The 18,521-nt window shown below is 41.9% G+C and overlaps 1 protein-coding gene across 1 annotated transcript in view; it reads right to left on the bottom strand.

Moving 5' to 3' along the window:
• Positions 1-14,147, bottom strand: part of LOC134520155 (BOS complex subunit NOMO1) — a 30,484-nt gene extending 16,337 nt beyond the window's left edge. The window contains exons 1-17 of the mRNA XM_063345165.1: positions 12,777-14,147; positions 12,324-12,413; positions 10,990-11,035; positions 10,451-10,551; positions 10,227-10,333; positions 9,976-10,048; positions 9,296-9,448; positions 7,994-8,131; positions 7,118-7,207; positions 6,385-6,490; positions 5,839-5,989; positions 4,366-4,543; positions 3,481-3,622; positions 2,417-2,548; positions 1,526-1,662; positions 1,161-1,248; positions 232-295 (exon numbers count right to left, since the gene is read on the bottom strand). Coding sequence (XP_063201235.1) covers positions 232-295; positions 1,161-1,248; positions 1,526-1,662; positions 2,417-2,548; positions 3,481-3,622; positions 4,366-4,543; positions 5,839-5,989; positions 6,385-6,490; positions 7,118-7,207; positions 7,994-8,131; positions 9,296-9,448; positions 9,976-10,048; positions 10,227-10,333; positions 10,451-10,551; positions 10,990-11,035; positions 12,324-12,413; positions 12,777-13,847 — 2,867 coding nt within the window. The 5' untranslated portion in view covers positions 13,848-14,147. The remainder of the gene's footprint in view (positions 1-231; positions 296-1,160; positions 1,249-1,525; positions 1,663-2,416; positions 2,549-3,480; positions 3,623-4,365; positions 4,544-5,838; positions 5,990-6,384; positions 6,491-7,117; positions 7,208-7,993; positions 8,132-9,295; positions 9,449-9,975; positions 10,049-10,226; positions 10,334-10,450; positions 10,552-10,989; positions 11,036-12,323; positions 12,414-12,776) is intronic.
• Between the last annotated feature and the right edge of the window lie 4,374 nt (positions 14,148-18,521).

Genomic DNA, 18,521 nt, shown 5'->3' with positions numbered 1-18,521 from the left:
TAGAAATACCCATGTAAAGTAGCAAAAGCATCTTTAAAGCCTGTCATTAGTTGATTCATTTTTTAGGACTAGAAAGGGCAAGAGAACACGCCTGATGCATTTTGCTAAAGCTTCCCTCTATAGGTTAGAGACAGTCATAGCAAAACACCCTGAATTGCTGAAAGCAAGCAGCTACAGCAGAAGGAAGCTTTATGAAAGCATACTGATAGGCATAAGGTCTTTTGTTCTTACGTGTCATAAGTGTAATACTCATGTTCAAACTGGTGGCAGGAACGTGGGGTCACTTCATACACACCTGTAAACATTAGGTCAAAGAATGATCAGCTGAAAAAATTCAAGCTTACTGTGTTGCCTGAATTTGCACGGTCACATGAGACCTGAGGTATAAAACAAAATTTTACTATATATCCACTGCCCTTCACATAGACAGTTGTAAGTTAATTCACCTCAGTCATAGATCACTATTGGAAGCTGCGCGTTTCTAATGTACACTGATATAAAGCACAATTATGCATCGCTACAGATAAACATAATTACAAACAAATAAACCAAACAAGCTCAGAAGTAACCTATTATGGTCCCACAGCTGATACCCTGTGACTGATTACAGAACCATTGTACTATCATATTGTGAATGAAACCACCGGCTCTATGGATGAAATGTTCAAACCTGAAAACAGAACCAAAACCAAACATATTTGTTAACTTTTTAATTTGTTAAGGCATTAAAAGGAGGGAAAAAAATACCTGATATTAAAACATTCTTTTTTCCTGTTACAGATAACCCTGTGACACTTTTAAGAGTTATCCCTCAAGAATCCTGTATGGAAATGAAACTTCTATTTGTCAGTCACATTCTAGTATGACTGACAAATAGAATGCATATGAACAAAATTTTTTCAACATGCTCTTCATTCATCAAAGATCAAAGCCCGTCATCAAGCCAAAAAAAAAATTATTTTACTTCTGGAATCTATATTTAGATGAAGGGTTAAATAGTAGGAGAGTTCTAAAAACTTAGAACAGAGCATTTATATATAGATGTAAATAAAACGATGCCTCTCAGAAACCACAACAGATTTTTATTTTTTTAAAATTCCCAGCAGTATTAGTTGACTGGTTCTTTTTTGTTTTTTAAACTAACATTTTAGAGCTGTTACCTGGCTTTGACAGACAGAATCTATTAACTCCTTTGGACAGGTTATAAACGCCAACGTTCTCCGGTCCATTTCCATCCTGATAAAATTCCTGTGAAGCCACAACACAATTCACTATTAGTAACTACCAAACAACCAAATGAAAACAGTATTTGCCTAAAGATACATTAATGCTGCTCTTTTATAGCAGCTACAACACAAGACCATTTTCCCAAACCTAAGAGACAAATCTCAAAAGCACTCTAAAGATCAATGTTACTGTGCTATATGACTCCCTAGAGATGCGAGAAAGCCTTGGTTCTGAGCATAATCCAACCTACCCACACAAGTTCAGTAAAAAAATACAAGGACGTTTGTTACCTACGTACCAGTGTAATTGCATGAGAAAGAGAACACCTCAGCATATATCCAGTCTGCCTGAATTCCACTCCCGAAACATCTTCCTCCATGACTTCCAACTCCAAAGACTTATTCTTCCAGCACCAGTCTTCATGTACAATGCTTACTAGAATGCACACCGCACAAAGTATTTCAGTAATGTAGAATTATGTGAATAAGAGTAGGTTTTGCGGTATAAAAATCTTGTATCACTCTAACTTCCCTGACAATAATCTTCAAAGTCAGATATACAACAATGACTGTAGTAACAGACCTGGCTCACAGCGCTGCAGCATCACCAGGAATCTAGCACATCTTGTAACAGAAAAGCTACTATAAAAAGGAATAATGAAGTCTGTTCACCCTGGAAAGTTCTGCAATATGCGCTACCATTGTGATACCACTTAAAGGACATCAGAACCTAACTCCAATTTCACCTGGCGGAAAGATGTTCTGACTTGTGTATAAAAAGAGCAATCCCTATATACTCCTTCTACACCTTTCCCTGGAAAACAATTTATTTTAATATAGGCAGGCTGGCCAAAACATGTATTGCTCTTAGGAGAGATACTCTGGAAGCAGAAGAACTAGGGCATGTGCCTGGGACAAGTCAGTTTATCATAAAGCCTTTTCTCCCCCTCACACCAGCCATGTAGACCCTAAAACTCAGGTGAGCAGTTACCTGTAACCTGACAAATGGTTAAACCTACAAGATTAAGAAAACTTGATGCACTGTTAAATAGTATTTTTCCATATTCTCTCAAGTTTTAGAACTAGCTCCATGTTGGGCATACTGTGAATCCATAATAACGGAAGTATACAGATTAAGTCACAAACTTAGCTACTAAGGTAACACTTCTACCAGTTCCCTGTAATCCTACCTTTGTATTTGCCAGGTAGCACATTTTCAAATGTGAAGGCCACTGAGTCCTTGTTTCCAGAGAGCTGCAGGTTGCGTTTTTCACCCTGGCGGCTCACAGACTGTAATGTCACCATCAGATCACCACAAGCATCTGTGCAGAAAAGACAGCAGAAAATGAGACTGCATTCTGGCTTTCCAGCTTTGCCTTCATAACCCACACTCCAAGCACGCATCATTTTTACTAAGATTAAAATGATCACTCTCTTCCAGAAGAGGACATTTCCTATTAAAACTCTTATTTCTTAAGCACGTGTTTAACAGTACTTTTTTGCATTCTTCAGGAAGTTCGAGACTATTAATCATATTCTTTTATCTAATGGCAAGTAACAAGCAGAGGCCAACATTAAATCCCTGAGTCCACCTTGCTCTGCAGAGACTACAGGGCCCAGAAAACACCTAAGACAGAACACCAAGTGCAGAGAGGATTCAGAAAGGAAAAAGGAAGGGGTAAAAATGACAAAAGTCAATCTCCAATCACCAACTACTGAAATCAGTGGGCAATCAAGGAAAATAGCAGGAAAAAGTACCTTAGGCTAAAATAAAGACAAAAAGCTTATGAAAGAGAACAGAGATTGCAAGCTTCTGTAAACAGCCTGAGCTTCTATACTACAGGTTTTTACAGGCACTGCTTTTTTTTTTTAAATGTCTTTTTTGCCTCCAGTACCTCTCTGATTGATGTGCAGTATCCCTAGTGTCAGCCACAAGCATTTCCTTCCAGAACTTACCCATCTTCTGAGGAACGCAAACAGGTCAGAATTCCTTCCTGAGGAAGGAATACTTGCTTATTCCTAGTAAGTATTAAAAATAGGTGCATAACTTTATTCCAAATTTTGTTAAGGTTCCTTATTAGGCTGTAAAGTCTCCCAGAAAAAGTGCCACTTTACCTATGTGCTGGAAGTTAATTTACTTATCTGCTCATGGGGCTAAGCACAGCAAGTGTCTTGATCTAAACAGTACTCATTCACACATGCAGTGCTAAAGTTCTCTGTTGCCATTTCCACTTCACTTTCAAAATTGCCTTACCTAAACAAGATATCTTCCCCGAGACAGACGCCAAAAACTGAGAGAAGGTCACATCCATTACTGGTCTGTCTGTAACAGTTACAGGGAACATTTTGGGTTTCAAAGCCAATCCTGCTCTGGTCTCAGCCTCTGGAATAATCACCTGTAGAATATATGACATCGAGACATCACCAGCTTTTAGATACTGGTCCAAATACACCCACTCTGCTGAGTTATCACTCACTTATCAGAAAGTAGAAAATGGAGATCTACTATAAACTCCATGTAAAGTAAAACCAGCCTCCCAAATATGCTTTTCAAAGTTATATATTAAAAATCCTCCAAAGAACCGCAATAAAACTGAGCTAAAATTCCTCCAAACAGCTCAGTTTTAAAAGTCTGAGTGAATTTCACTTCAGGATTCTGCTCCTACATTAGGCTATTTTATTATATACGAGGACAGTTAGAGGCCTTGTAACCATGCACTTCCTTATCTCCCAGCCTGCACTATCTCCCACAATGCAAAATTCACGGTAGCTGTGCTGCAGGTTCTGCTGTGACCTGTAATCTCAGCAACCATTTAGGCACCCAAGAAAGGTACACATTACATGTCTCCCTCACAGGATAATATAATATATATGATACGAAGTGATCTAAGGGACATCACAACTAAGATAGAGAAATAAGAACTTTCAACCCCAATGGCCTGATCTCCTTTGAACAAGTGTAAAGGACAACGAGCATGGGAATGGGAATCTTGCTAAAAAAAAACAAAACAAAAAACAAACAAAAAAAAAAACACGACCAGGAAAACCCAAATTCAACTTCTCAAACTTTAGAAATTAAATGTCTAAAATCTTATAAAACCTCAAGTCCTACAATGAGGAAATGAAGGTTCATTCTTACCTGAACATTGTATGTACCCGATTTTGCCTTAAAACAAAATGTTCCATGAGGGTCAGTTTCTGTTGCAACCAGTGATGCTTTGTCCTTGTCTTGAGGCGTCATGGTTACCTTGTATTTACTAATCTGTTTGACTGTGTCAGGGAAACGAGTTACTGAGATCCGGCCACACACGCTAAATCTGTTAAATAAAAGCCAGTCAGAATAAATATCTTGATTTGACAAAACTCATAAAAAATACTTAAAACTTCCTTAAAAAGTAAACCTCACTATGTTGAGGTACTAACACATGAATTGGAATGGATTTCTCCTCAAAGAGTTCATATCAAGGAGATACTATAAGCAAACACAGTGGACCTAGTGAAAACTCATGTACAATTAATGGGATCTTTTCTTTTACAATGAAATCACCATGATGTTATGTTATGTTACATTTTCACTTGCAAGGAACTCGCTTCACTCTTCCAACACCAACCCAATCACTTCAAGCCTTTTTTCTTTTTTTTTTTTTTTTTGGCTAGGCAGGCAATTGACTTAGGATTGCCATCGCTCAGGTTTTGTATGGTTGGAAATGTTTTTTGTCAAAGACCTCAAATGTGACAGATGATTCATTGGAACACAACCCTAGCACACCTACATTTGTGAAAACACAAAACAAGATGACAAATTAGAAACTGTTAAGTTTTACTTTTCACCTTCAACCGTACACCATATTTAGTGACTGAAAAAAACTGTAACTGGTCATTTAAGAGCACGCAGGGTTGCAGGGTTTTTTTCTAATTAGCTAACTAATTCTGCATGAGCTAGCTGGCATTTGCCTCAGTAAATTCCTAGTTTTCACTTCTCCGGAAGGTTGACCCTATTTTCTCCTCCAGGAGAAGCTCCTGGGCAGAGAACCATGCCCCTTTTGTCTTTCTCAGCTCACACTTACCTCTCACCACTGCCTTACACTCCCAAAATCATCCTGTCACCATTATACAGGCTTATGTCCAAATCAAAGAATCACAAACAAGAAAAAGACAACATATATATATATGTATATATAAGACAACCATGACCTCGAGAGTGATGAGTAATAAAATGTAGATGTTTGGTACAACACTGGACTCGACAGTTACACAACTCTACTCTTCCACAGAAGGAGGATATCTGAAGTGCAGCATCATCAGCAGAAAGCCTCTCTGTTCCTTTCTTAGTTCACATACAGTGCTGTAATTGCTCAATATACCCCTGTCCTTGCGTCTTTATTTGCAAGGGAGAGGTTATTAAGAGGGTGCTCTAAGCCTTAACTAGTATTGAGCAAAATACTGTTGACAAAACATTACCCTGCACTCATGTTGTCCTATTTACCTTGAATTCCTCGAGCAGCTCCTGACAACAGTATGCAAGTCTGGGCATGACACGGGAAAGGAACACCCATTTTCAAGACTTTGTCCACATATCAAATTACATTTTCATCATGACACCAGTACTTACCCTGTTGCAATGATGTTTGCTAGCTGAGGTGTATTTGGTGCAATCTTCACTGTAATAGTATCAAAGAAGAGATGCTCTTTCCTGGCATGAATTGTGTATGTACCTGTTGTTATGTTCTCAAGGCGGAAAGAGCCATCGGCTTTTGTTCTTACTGTAACAAATAAAGACATGAGTTAAAAAACAGAGCTTGCCTCAACTGTCTACCCTTACGTGTCAAAAGATAATTTACACTGCACAACAAAGAACAGTATTATGCACTCTTACTAGACCAAGCTTCATTTCTATATTTCAAAGCACAATTTGGCATATGGTTGAAAGAAAACAGAAGACATTTTCTGCAGCAAGACAAATGAACACCTAATACTCTCATCTAAGGCAGAAAACGCAAATTTCACCAACCACATGAAAACCAGTTTAATATTTCAAATAAATTGCAACAGAAGTAGTGTGTTATCCTGAAGGCTTAATTCCATCTCATACACTAGTCCCGTACTTAAGGTTAAAACAGGCTTCCCTGCAGCAACAAAGACCAAGGCCACTGCATACCTTTAATCTGATTGTTCAGAGTCACAATGGCATCAGCAACTCCGTCTCCTTCAGGACCATTCAATACCCTGCCTGTGACAGAGAAACCCATCACATGGAAAACGGGCTGAAACAGGAAAAAAGTTAACATTGACCTTTACTCAATAAAAGCAAACACACACCTACAGCAATCAACACCACCTGTTTTCCCCACATACAGGCATATAGAGGAAATTTATTTCCAGCTTTAGGAAAAAATACTACCAGGATAATCACAACGGAAGTACATCTCTATCTCCAGGCATACTGCTCCCCTAAGTATAGGAACAGATTCTCAATTTATCTGCATCAGTACAGTTCAGCAGGCCCAAGTCACAGATCAAAATGCCATTACAGAAGGCACTCTGCAAACCATACAAACTTACAGGCTCTTCTCCAGAGATTTGACAATCTCAATGAATAAATTTAAGCAGCTTGAAAGATTATTGCTGTTTGCAACGTGCACATGAAAGTGAACGTGGCAGACAGCTTTTCCCTATTTTGTTTCTTCCTAGTAGAAGGAACTAAAATGTAGAAATACAGTACAATGCCAGATACTGTCTTCTACCTGCTGTGCAAAAGGTTATATGTAACAAATGTCTTCAGAATTCTTACAAAGAATTTTTTCCATAATACACCTGGCTTTCTGATAAAATCAGTAATACCTTTACAGGAATGAATGGCACAAAAAGATTATTTTCTCTGAATGCCTTACCTCAATTTGTAAACTATCATGCTCTACAAGGAAGTCCAATCTAGATGGAGCAACATCAAAGGTAATTCTCTCTCCCCTGTAGAATGGTATCTGAAAGAAAACAAATCGTTTTGACTCCTAAGAAGCTATGACGACAGAATTGTTTTCCTTTACCATTTTCCATGTCCTTATCACCATCAGACACCTCTATGAAGGGTCGAATGGTCTGCAAATTTCCTGGAAAAAGTAACTCAGAGGGATGGAGATAACAATAAAGGCAATGTTTCAAGACTGTTTGATGGAAACCATGAGATTATCCAAAGAGACAGAAAAGTAACCCTCTACTGAGAATATAGCAAAGTTACTTGGATGTGCAAAAGGTTACAGATAGGAGACAATATGATCCCTAGAACAGTTAAAGGAATGAGAGAAGTTTGAATCCCACTTCTAGATGATGCAGACTGAGAATGCAGAACAATCATTCTAGGCAGCGCACAGACAACCATGCTCCCGCACTACCCAAACATAACAAAAAGAACAGGCGAAAAAGAAAACGGAGAACTTAAAGCACATGAAGTCGCTGTACTGAACTGAAACTTTCAGTCTCCCAGCAGCCTCTAGGTGTGGTTCTGTGACTGGCCAATGTATTCAGGTAATTCAGAGCCTGATTTGCAAATAAGTCCTTCCTCAGGAATCCCACCACAGAGCCCTACCACAGCATCTTACTTGACTCTCATATACTTTAGGTTGGAGGTTCCTATTCCAATTATTTCATCCAATTCAAAATATTTCAACTATTTCTGTTTTAAGAGCTACAAAGTTACACATGATCTAGTTTAGAAAATGAAAGTTAACAACCCAACAGATAAACAAGCAATGAACTTTCTAGCTACTTACCACAGTGTATTTCCCACTTGGCAGGGAAAGAAAGCTGAAAGATCCATCTTCTTTTGATACAACATTGCACAAATAAGACAGAGACTCATCCCTTGACTGGAATCCATCCACAGGAGAAATACTGCAGCCCACAACATCCTGTGGCAATAAACACAATGCAACTTTTTTCCCCATGGGAGAACAGAGAAAATAATTTCAGGGGGATGTAGGAGGGTTCAAAATACTATACTGTAAACGTAGGATGGGAAGTACAAAACCATTTTAAAGGCAAAGTTTGGTAGCATGGCTTACAATTCATGTATAGGTAAAAGAGGAAAAGAAAAAAAAAAAAATCAACTTTATGGGAACAAGGACAAAAAAATGGAAAATCCAACATCCTCCAGTACCCCAGAACTGCACTGCATGTCTTAACCGACTTCAGTTCTGTGGACAAGGTTAACATTACAGAACAGAGCTCTACTCTACATAACAAATCACCGTATGTGACCAAATGTTTCACACTCATTTCATAACACACTTTTAAGGTGGCAATAGAAGCTGTTGAACTTTATCTTCACATCAAGAGGTCAATGACCAATTAAGATTCCATGCAGAAGACAAATTACAGCTACTGTACAGTGAGTTTCAGGATTTGTCTGGCAACATCTTGTGTCTTGTGCCAGAAGCTGGTCTTTCACCACGGAGGAGTGTCATCCTCATGAGGGAACACGTTTACTAACCAACATTTAACACATGAGAAGGTGTAATTGGAAAAATATTGACTTAAAATTGTAGCCCTTAACCCTACTGGCCCACATGGAATATACAGATCAATAATGCTGTGAACCATATTAAATTTTGCACTTTTTGCTTGCTTCAGTTCAGGTATTACTCTTCTATGTCCCTGAACAGCCTGACTGTTGAGGAATCTGGTTGTTTGAGAACAATAATGAAGAGTTCAAAAAAGCCGAAATTAAAATAATTTTCTAATTTATTGTGTCTGAAAAATATGCAGAACTTAAGCCTCAATTTTGCCAACACTTAAACAGATAGCTATTGTGTTACAGATCTGAGTAATTCCATGGAGGTCATGTGAAAACTCAGCACATACACAAATGTTGTATTACAAGCGCCTTGTTGAAAAAAACCCCAACTCAACAAACAAAAAAATACAGCTTGAAGGGTTGTACAGTTTATCTTTTCTATAAGCCAAGCTCAATGAACGACAGAGATGAGTAACAGGGCATTATGAATCTAGAAGCTATTTAGCTGCTTCTTATTTACATCCATACTCATACTGAAAAGGTACTGATATACCGTTACCTCTTTAGTGACCGAAGAAGAGAAAAGGAGAAACATAACCCCTTTCATTGGTTCTCCATCACTCCTTACTGACCCAGAAACATTGTAGCCGGCAACAATCAGAGGGCTAGCAGCATAAGCATTAGAACTTGTCACCCGTACCACTGTGTTTGACTGAAATACAGAAACACATACATTTTCATCAAAAGTTGGCATTAGATCTCATTTACAGCACCTAAATAACAATCAGAAGCTGCATATTCAACAACAGAAACGGAAGCCGGAGCAGCAGTACTCAAGGAGGGTCCACAGGCTATTCAAAACACAAGGACACTTTGCAAAACAGTACTTTTCCTGTTTCACTGATTTAGGAATTGGTCAGGATCTCAGAGCTTCTCAGAAAGCAAGCAATCTGAGAGGGAACAATTACAATATCTGCTATAATACTCAAGCTCCTGCAAAATGTATAGGATTAGATGACCAAAAGCAAGAGCTCGTTTGCCAGTCATTCCCTGGCTGCCTCCACTATCTCCAACCTGAGCCTGCATGAGGTAGTTTCTTGACTACCTGAATTAAATTTATGAAAACTCCATTAACCTTGCCCACTCACAAAAACCCTTCCTCCCACTAGTTGATCAAGACAAGGTCTCGCACATCCACCCTCACTAAACAGGTAAACCAGAACTTTTGTAGGCTCTAACCTCTTTCAACATCCAGGTAGGATGAGATGCAAAGATTTCATATTCACCAGGAAGCACTTTAAAGAAAGCAAACCTGTAAGGCAAAAAAAGGGTTATGTCTCTTCAGAAACAGACAGGGTTGTTGACAGAAAAACAATTCAGACTCTATACACATGACAGAAAAAATATTTCAGCACTATTATAATCCCAGTCGATATGACAGAACTGAAAGAATCTTGTGTAAATGAACAGTATGCACCACCCACACTCACTTTCCTCCAGGTTGTGTAATAGTTGCTTGTATGTTTATGTCACTGCCAGCATTTCTCAGTACAACCTGGACTCCAGCAGGACCTAATGTCTGACCTTTGCTGAGAACCTGTCAAAATGAAGAGAAACCAGAGTATAAATGGATAAAAATAACTTGCAGAGCTGAAGTAGAATGTTTTCAAGAAGGCAGAATTAGCATAAGATGGAATAAATAAAGGAGTCTAACCTTTCCATTCACAGAAAACCCTGTGAACACAAAATTAATATCACCTCCCTTTGTGCAAATGTCATTAATGCCATCCACATGGATGTCTACACTGGTTGGTTCTGAAGGAGAAGAACAATGAAACAGCATGGTAGTTAATGAGAGAGCAATCATGAAGCAATTTTACTTTAGCTTTACAGAACTCTCACAGAAATGCATTAACTCAAGCATAAAAGTGTTGCTCTGGAAGTCTTGCCTCAGCAATGTTAAAATGTACACAAATCCTGATGTTGAAAATCCTCTTTCCCCCTCCCATTGCAGCCATTTCTGTCACAACCCCACATTCCTTCAAATCAGTTCATGTGTTACTTTGTCAGTGTCTACCGTACAGCTTTATTTTCCTCTGGTACAATAAGTACATTTTAGTTATTAAAACCATACAGTAGGGCTTATCTCTTTTGAAAAGTGCTTGATTTTTCCTGCCAACTGCAAGTTAGATATATCTAAGTCACACATTGCAGATACATTGTCCTATTGTAAGAAGACATACGAGCACTTACCAAAACTCCACCCTAGGGGAGGCTCAATTTTAAGAATGAAATCCCCCTAAAAATAAAAAAGCAACAACTGTCTTCACTGATCTAAATTCAATTTAGCTAAAGGATGAAAAAAAAAAAAATCACAACACAAGCAGCATACTGCAGAGAGAAACACAAGATTCAAGTGGCCCATTCTCCTTTCCTCCTACCCAAGATACTCTGTTCAAAGCAGCAGCAATATCTACCCAGACAGGCTGGGATGCTGGGCTCACATCCAGCCAGCTAGGAGCAAAAATTAAGTATCATCATGTTTATACTGCTTCCAGACCAAACCTGGCTCGTGTTCAAGCAGCTTAGTGTTAGAAAGTGTTCAAATCTATCTCTACCTGCCCCAACAGATGTGCTCTAAACCAGCCTTTAGTATTTCCACCAGGAGGTCCTACTCAACCATTCTGCCCAAACACGACATAACAAAATTTCAATCCTATTAAAAGCTTTGCACCAAAAGGGTATTAATCTACACAGAGATCCTCTTTAAATCAGTGAGCACCACATATGTTCTGCCACATATGTTCTGAAGTTCATCCATGGAAAGGTTCAAAGACCTAAGAATGAAATCATCACGATTATAAAGCATCTTACATTCTTAGATTAGGAAGTGAAGGATTTGGGAAAGATGATCTTTAAAGGTCCCTTACAACCCAAACCATTCTATGATTCTACCATTCTGATCCCGAAGCTCACCAGCTCTTTAAAAGAGCAAAACACTTAGAGCATCTGAGGGCACCCTGTATTTAATTTGAATGTAAACATCTTTCCAATCTAGACATCAAACTTCTGATGCATTCTGAGCTTTCTGTATCATTATTTTCTTAAGACACTTTTAATACCTGCAATTAGTCATTCAAGTTATTTTCAATTCAGTCATATCAAAATACATTCTCACACAGATTTATTTTCATTTCTACAAGTAGATAACTGAAAGCTTTATCTGTACTCTGTAGGAACCTGTACTGTTTGTGCAGCATTTGAACAGCTGCTAGCGGATGGTTGTTGGCAGTATCTCAGGCTCCTAATGCTGCAGTCATTCAGATAAACAGCACAAACACAACACCACAGCTGAAGTTACCTGGCTTTTCTCATAATACTTAGCACTGAGAAATAAAATAATTAGTACAAAAAAAAAAAAAGCTAAAAGTTTGATCCCAAACACGCTAAATTATGCCCTGATTCAAACATTTCATGGGTGGGTGTTGTTCTGACATTTAATCTGCCAGCAGATCTGAACGTGGAGGCAGCTCCTGCCTCCAGCTCAGAGGAGACAGCACTGCTATCTTGGTACTTCATTTTCTTACCTTATCGTAGAGGGGAATCATGAAATACCCATTGTTTGGAGCACAATCTGTCTGGTATTTCAGAGTACCATGTTTTGTATATAACTTAATCTAAAAGAAACAAACAAAAAAGACAAAAAGATATCTTTAAAAAACGTGAGCACAGCTGTAACCAGGCATTCTCTAAACAAGTGCTTTCACACAGTAGCACCCGGGTGTCCCCAGGGGGTAGCAGGGAAAAGGTTTATTGCAAGGAGACTACGATCTGCCGGGCAAAGCCAGCAACGAGTTCAGCCCCGGGCTCGGAAGAAAACGCCTAAAGAAGGGCCCCACTGCAACCGAAACCATGCCGCAACCACAGTCAACTCAAGCAGCGGCCGGGACAAACGGGCTGAAGTCACGCCGCAGGCCGAGCCCTCACAGCCCGGCCCGGGCCGGCTGAGGGGACGGGAGAGGCGGGGCGGAGGCGCCCACCTCGATCAGGGAGTAGTTGATCTCCACGTCCGACTTGACGAAGCCGCCGCAGCCCACGACGATGTCCTCGGAGCCCCGCGCCAGGCCGCAGCCCAGCGCCCAGACCAACGCCAGCGCCCAGGCCCGCATCCCGCCGCCACCGCCGCCGCTTCCCTGACTCAGCGCCGCCGGAAGAGCCGGGCCGGGCCGGCGGGTGCTGCCCCCTGGCGTCCCGGCGGGCTGTGAGCCCGCTCCCCGCCGCGGGCTGTCCCGCCTCCGCCGCCAACTCTTCACGGCGCGCTGCGGAGCCGTCCCCGGGCGTCGTCCCGAGCTCCTTTGTGCCGCTCCCATGTGAGGCAACGCGCCTCCGCCCCCCGGCGAGGCCACCCGCCTGCCCGCTGAGGCGAGGGATCTGCGCCGGAGCCCCCGGGCCCCGCCCCATCCCGCTGCCGCCGCCGGGCTGCACGAACCCGGCCGCGCCCCCGAGGAGCTCCCGGCCGGACTTTGCCCGCGGCACCTCCCGCCGCCCCCAGCCGGGACGGGACGCGGCGCTCCGAGGCTCCCCCCACACGCCCGGCGGCAAACGGGGCTCTCGGCCGCTGCCCCGTGAGGAAAGGCCCGTCCCGCCGGCACTGAGGCGCTCCCCGGGACACCGAGCGCAGAGTCCGGGGCCGCAGGCGGGCCGCCCCCACCGGGCCGAACCGCGACGCCCCGCCCGCCCCCTCGGCAGGAATGATGACGGCGGGCGGTGCGCTGTGCGGCTCCCGGGAGGGCTCCGCCGGGCTCTGGGTGAGTGAGTGGGCGAGCGAGGGCCGCGGCACCGGGCCGCCCCCTCAGAGGCCAGTCCGCACCGAGCGAAGGGAGCGGGCGGCGGCCAGCCCCGGCGCGGCCGCGGGGTGCGAGGGGTCCTCCCGCGGGGCCCGGGGTCCGCTCCCCACCCCCGGACCCTCCGCCCGGGGACGGGTGGCAGCGCGGGGTTGGAGTAAAGCGGGTGACAGGCTGTAGGCGGTGAAGGGTGCTCCCATCAGGGGCTGCTGGCGTCATGGACTTTGCCCCCCCGGGAGAAGTTTTCACCCAAATAGAGAACATCATCCAGTTCCAGTGAATTTGCTGAGGGCTGCGTGGGAGCGTGCAGTCCGGCTGCACGGCTGGAAGGGTATTGAAATGGGTGCCTTCATTGTCTTCAGAAAGTATCTGATGACAGACCCACTACAGAAATACCTTTAAAAGGGCTCTACTGAGTCGATCAGGCCAGTCTCACATGGATTTCCATCCTCAAGGTTGATAAACTCCAACAATAACTTCTGAGCCGTTATCTGCTTTCTCTTTTCATCGGGTGATTCCCCTAGCCTTGCGTTCCTCCACATAAAGGATTCAAACAACCTCCCCTAGCTGCTGAAGAAAAAATACCTTCGCCTGTTCATCTAGTTTGCTGTATTTTTATTAGTATTATATTAACAGATGAGATGCAACTGTTCATTCAAAAAAACTACAAATGTATTATAAATACAGCTGAGGAAATGCGGTTGTGATGTGGTTTATGCACTAGGACATTTCTTTCCTCCTAATCTCCATTTCACTGGTCTTTCCCTACTGACTATTCTGATGGTTCCCAAATGCCAATAATCTTTTTCATTCCCAAATTACTTTTTCTTATTCTATATTCAATAACTTAAATTTCCTCTCTTTTTTTTTTCTCTCGAGTTCTGATACATGATGTCCTTCCTGTGGCATCTTTCCCTTTTCCAACTTTTTTTTCCCCTCTCTTTCTACTTCCATTCCCTCCAAAATGCTACTGCTGAGTCCTCCCTCCCCTGTGACACCTTGCTATTCTCCAGCAGCCCCTCTGTTGGCAAAGGTCTTTTTACATTTGAAACCCTAAGTCAAAATCCTCTAATGTTATAGTAGATCTCATTTGCAGCACTAGCAACTTGCATTAGCTGGTGAAATTCTGCTTTACTGTTTCAAGTCTGTGTTGATTCTGTGACAGGACTGGAATCAGACATGGTATACAAACACCCCAAGATTTACCCAGTGTTTTGAGAGTACAGTCATTGCTTGGATCCCTTGTGTCTATCTTTGGATCTGTTTTCCTTTCTACTACTTGTATCTTCGACACAAAAACAAAGGCTATATCAGGATGTCGCCGATCTTCAAAACCAAAATGGTAAGGGTGGAGGATGCGGTTTGATCCTAACATTATCACAACTTTCATGCAGAACATAATTTTTCTAAATCATTAACTCTTTTTTGATGCTCCATCTCTGCTTTGACATTTACTCACTCAGGTAAAGTTAGGTCAGTATAAATCAAGTAAATTTTTAGGAAAAACTGTTATAAGATCTTCTCCCCTGTACTTCCATTTGGTTCCCCGCTACCTCCTGTAACATTCTTTATCCCAAACCTGCTCTCCCACCTCTCAAGCCTTGTCAGCCGAGCTGCATGGACGATTCAGTTTGGTAGATTGTCCCATCATCATTTCTGCCCATTCCAATGTGTGTTTGCTGTCTCTGACCCAGGTCCTTGGATTCATCCTGGTAATACTATGTTTTTCGAATGTCTTCTTCACACTGTGGGAGACAAGCCAAGGAATCCCACAGGCTCCAGCATTCTTCATTAGCCCTGCTGTGGTGGGAGTTACAATGGTAATTCTTCCTTTTGTTTAGTCTGCGTGTGGCCCAGCTTAGCCCTCCTGGGGCTGATACTGTATTTCCCACGTTGCTCAGTATCTCTGAGCACAAGTAGTGCTCAAGGGGAGTAGAAGGCTGGAGACGTCCTTTGTGAGTTTCTGCCATGTGACACAGCAGGGGTTTGGAGTTGGGGCAGACCTCTGGGCCTACAGCTACAGTACAGATTCCTGCGGGCAGAGTACACCTCACAAGAGCTGAGATAGCGGGAGTGTTTAGAAAGAGGTCTCACAAGAACAAGACAAGATCTAGTTTCTCATAACCATGGTATGCGATTTAGCATGGATTAGATTGAAATGGGATTTCTGTTCAACCTAAATGCCTGTCCTCCGGTTCTGTCATTGTGTCTTCATAGCCTAGATCCTCCCAGCCTGTTGGGCCACTTGTAGTTTTATTACTTGCCCTTTCTGGAGAGACATTCTTGAGTGTAAAAATCACACATAATGCTTTTCAGTTTTAGCCTTTTAGGAGCAATACTGCAGCTCTGAACATCTTGAAATGTTTGGGCAATAAACTAACTGATTTTTCCCTATTCTATCCATTAAATTGATAATAATGTTCAGCATTCCATTACCGGCTATTTATTTGGACAAATTTGTACTTCCTTGCAGATCCTTGCCATGTTCCTTACCCATACAGAAAGAACGATGGGCATCCAGTCTTCAGGCATCTTGTTGGTTTACTGGCTGCTCTCATTCGTGGCTGCAGTTGTGGTGTTTAGTTCCAAAGTCCAACATGCCCTGAAAAAAGTAAGTGAAATCACATATCTTTAACATGCAGGGGTATGAAGTCTAAACAACAGAGCTCTTTTTGCCTCATTGATTGTGAGGTAGAGAACCAAATTCATCTCAAGATACGTGCTGAGAAAAATGATGACTCCATCCACGTTACCCCTTTCAATATAGCCAGAGAGTGGTTTTCTGAGAGCTGGGCAGGTTTCATATATGAATAAAAGCAAACCGAACATATATTATACCTTTTTATTGTTTGGGGTGAATGTTTATTTGTGGAGGAGTGTTGGCTGGGTTTGCACATCTGAGACATTGTCAGTGGCCATTTTGCTCAGGCAAACAGTTGTACCTTTCCATCATAGTAAGGAATAAAGAAAAGTTTACGTTACCTGTGTGTTTAAGTAATAGGGGAAAAACATGCAGCCACTAAACAAAAGACATTTGGGAACTTGCTTGTTCCTGCTGTGTTGAATGGTACTCCGGCACCACGCCTCTTGTAGAAATAACACTTTGCCGCCTCTTACTACCAAAATACAGTTCCAAAAATACTCAGACTTTTTTCTTGGTTTTTCTCATTCACAAAATGAATTAGAGCACCCTTCATGGGTGCTCTAAGAAGCACCCTTAGACCACCGTTTATCATAAAACCTGGCAGCTGCTTTATGGTATCAACAACTCATCTCACCAGCTGGGCAAGGAGGTTCTATCCCTCGGAGCACCCTAAGTTCCCTGAGTAATGATGCAATGTGAACATCTGACTCGACTAGACTGCTGTGAAGCCTCACCATAAAACTGTCATTATAAATAACAAATGTGTCCATTATTTAGCATTGGTATTCCAATTTCAGGAGTTAGTTATTTAAGCAGCTCTAACTACAGTTTAAATAAGTGTACCTGATGCTTTGAACACAAACTCAGAGCTTATGACTGGTAGAACATGAGAAGCCACCTTTCTCTGCTGATTTCACACGAAGGTTTTTACCTCAGTCTCAACAGTATTCTGTTTCCTAGGGCTTCCTGGAAGACCATTTCCGCCATGTTACAACTTACCTTTATGCTAGCCTAGTGCTAGGAGAACTTGTGTTATTCTGTTTAGTTGATCACCCTCCCTTCTTCTCTAAAGCTGTCAGCAGTGCTGTAAGTATAAGGTAGCTTTTCATAATGCATTGCTTCATTGCTCAAACAGGAATTTAAATTTTTGGGGATACACAGGAACATGATAATGTGGGAGATATAAGATGCATCACTCTGTATAAAGGCTGACGGTTTTAAAAGGATACTGGCAGAATTTGGGATAACAGTACTCTGTCTCTCTATGTTTGAAAAACTAAAAACCTCTTCCATTTTCATTGAAACCAGTAGATAGGGCTCATACTGCTTCCCTGTGCTCTCCTGTGCAGCAGTGCTCTCTTTGAGGTATGAGTATGGCAGAGCTCTGTGCTTCAGAAAATTAATGTCTTTGGGTATGAAGAATGATACTCTTTGTTCCTCCATCTGAGACATTACTCAAAGTCTAATTCTCCAAAGTCTGTCGATCCCATTGATCCTCCATGATACGTTTACACTGTCAGGGTCAATGAAGGGGGGGGTGGTGTAACTTTTTGATTGCTTTTCCTGGGGAAGCACAGAAGGGGATTATATTCATCTTACACATGCCCTTTTCTATATATAAATATCATCCATGTTTTTCCTTCCATCAGAGTCAGTGTCCAGAAGCCAGCAGTTCTTTTCTTTCCAAAATCACGTACTGGTGGTTCTCTGGGTAAGAAAACACAGAAAAAGATGTGTTTTTGCTAGAATATCAGAAAAAAACAGCAGCATAAGAGAGGGTGTAGACGACGCCAGTAGGAAACATCTCAGCTCCCGAGTTAGCTTATGCAGTGAGGATTTAAATTCTTTCTCTGTGGACTTGAGGTATTCTTACAAGATCAAATTATAAAAATTTAACTTACTTTTCTCAAAATAGTTCAAAACACAAATTGTCATTCTAGATAATTCTCTTCCCCCTTCCAACTACCCTTCCAGTGCCCTCCCAATCTTGAAATAGACCTCAGCAATCTCAAAAGATCACTGCACACCAACCACAGCCCTGTCTGCATGCCAGACCTTCCTGTAACAAGTGATGGGCAAGGGTGAGTGAGGACATTGGCCCAGCCTGCTGCGTAGCACTCAGAAGTAGATGATTACATACCTTGGGCCTAACGTCCGCTATGATAAGGCCTCATCTGTGTTTCACTGGGCCACAGAATAAGTTAAACTGAACTTTGTCCCCCACTGCCCAAGACCCAACTGTCAGTATGGACTAGAAATTAGGGCTTACCTGCAAATCCTCATTATGTTGGCAGAAT

This window comes from Chroicocephalus ridibundus, chromosome 8, assembly GCF_963924245.1.
Source record: "Chroicocephalus ridibundus chromosome 8, bChrRid1.1, whole genome shotgun sequence".
Classification (NCBI taxonomy): domain Eukaryota; kingdom Metazoa; phylum Chordata; class Aves; order Charadriiformes; family Laridae; genus Chroicocephalus; species Chroicocephalus ridibundus.
Note: the sequence above shows the minus strand (reverse complement) of the source record. Positions and strands in the feature narration are given on the sequence as shown.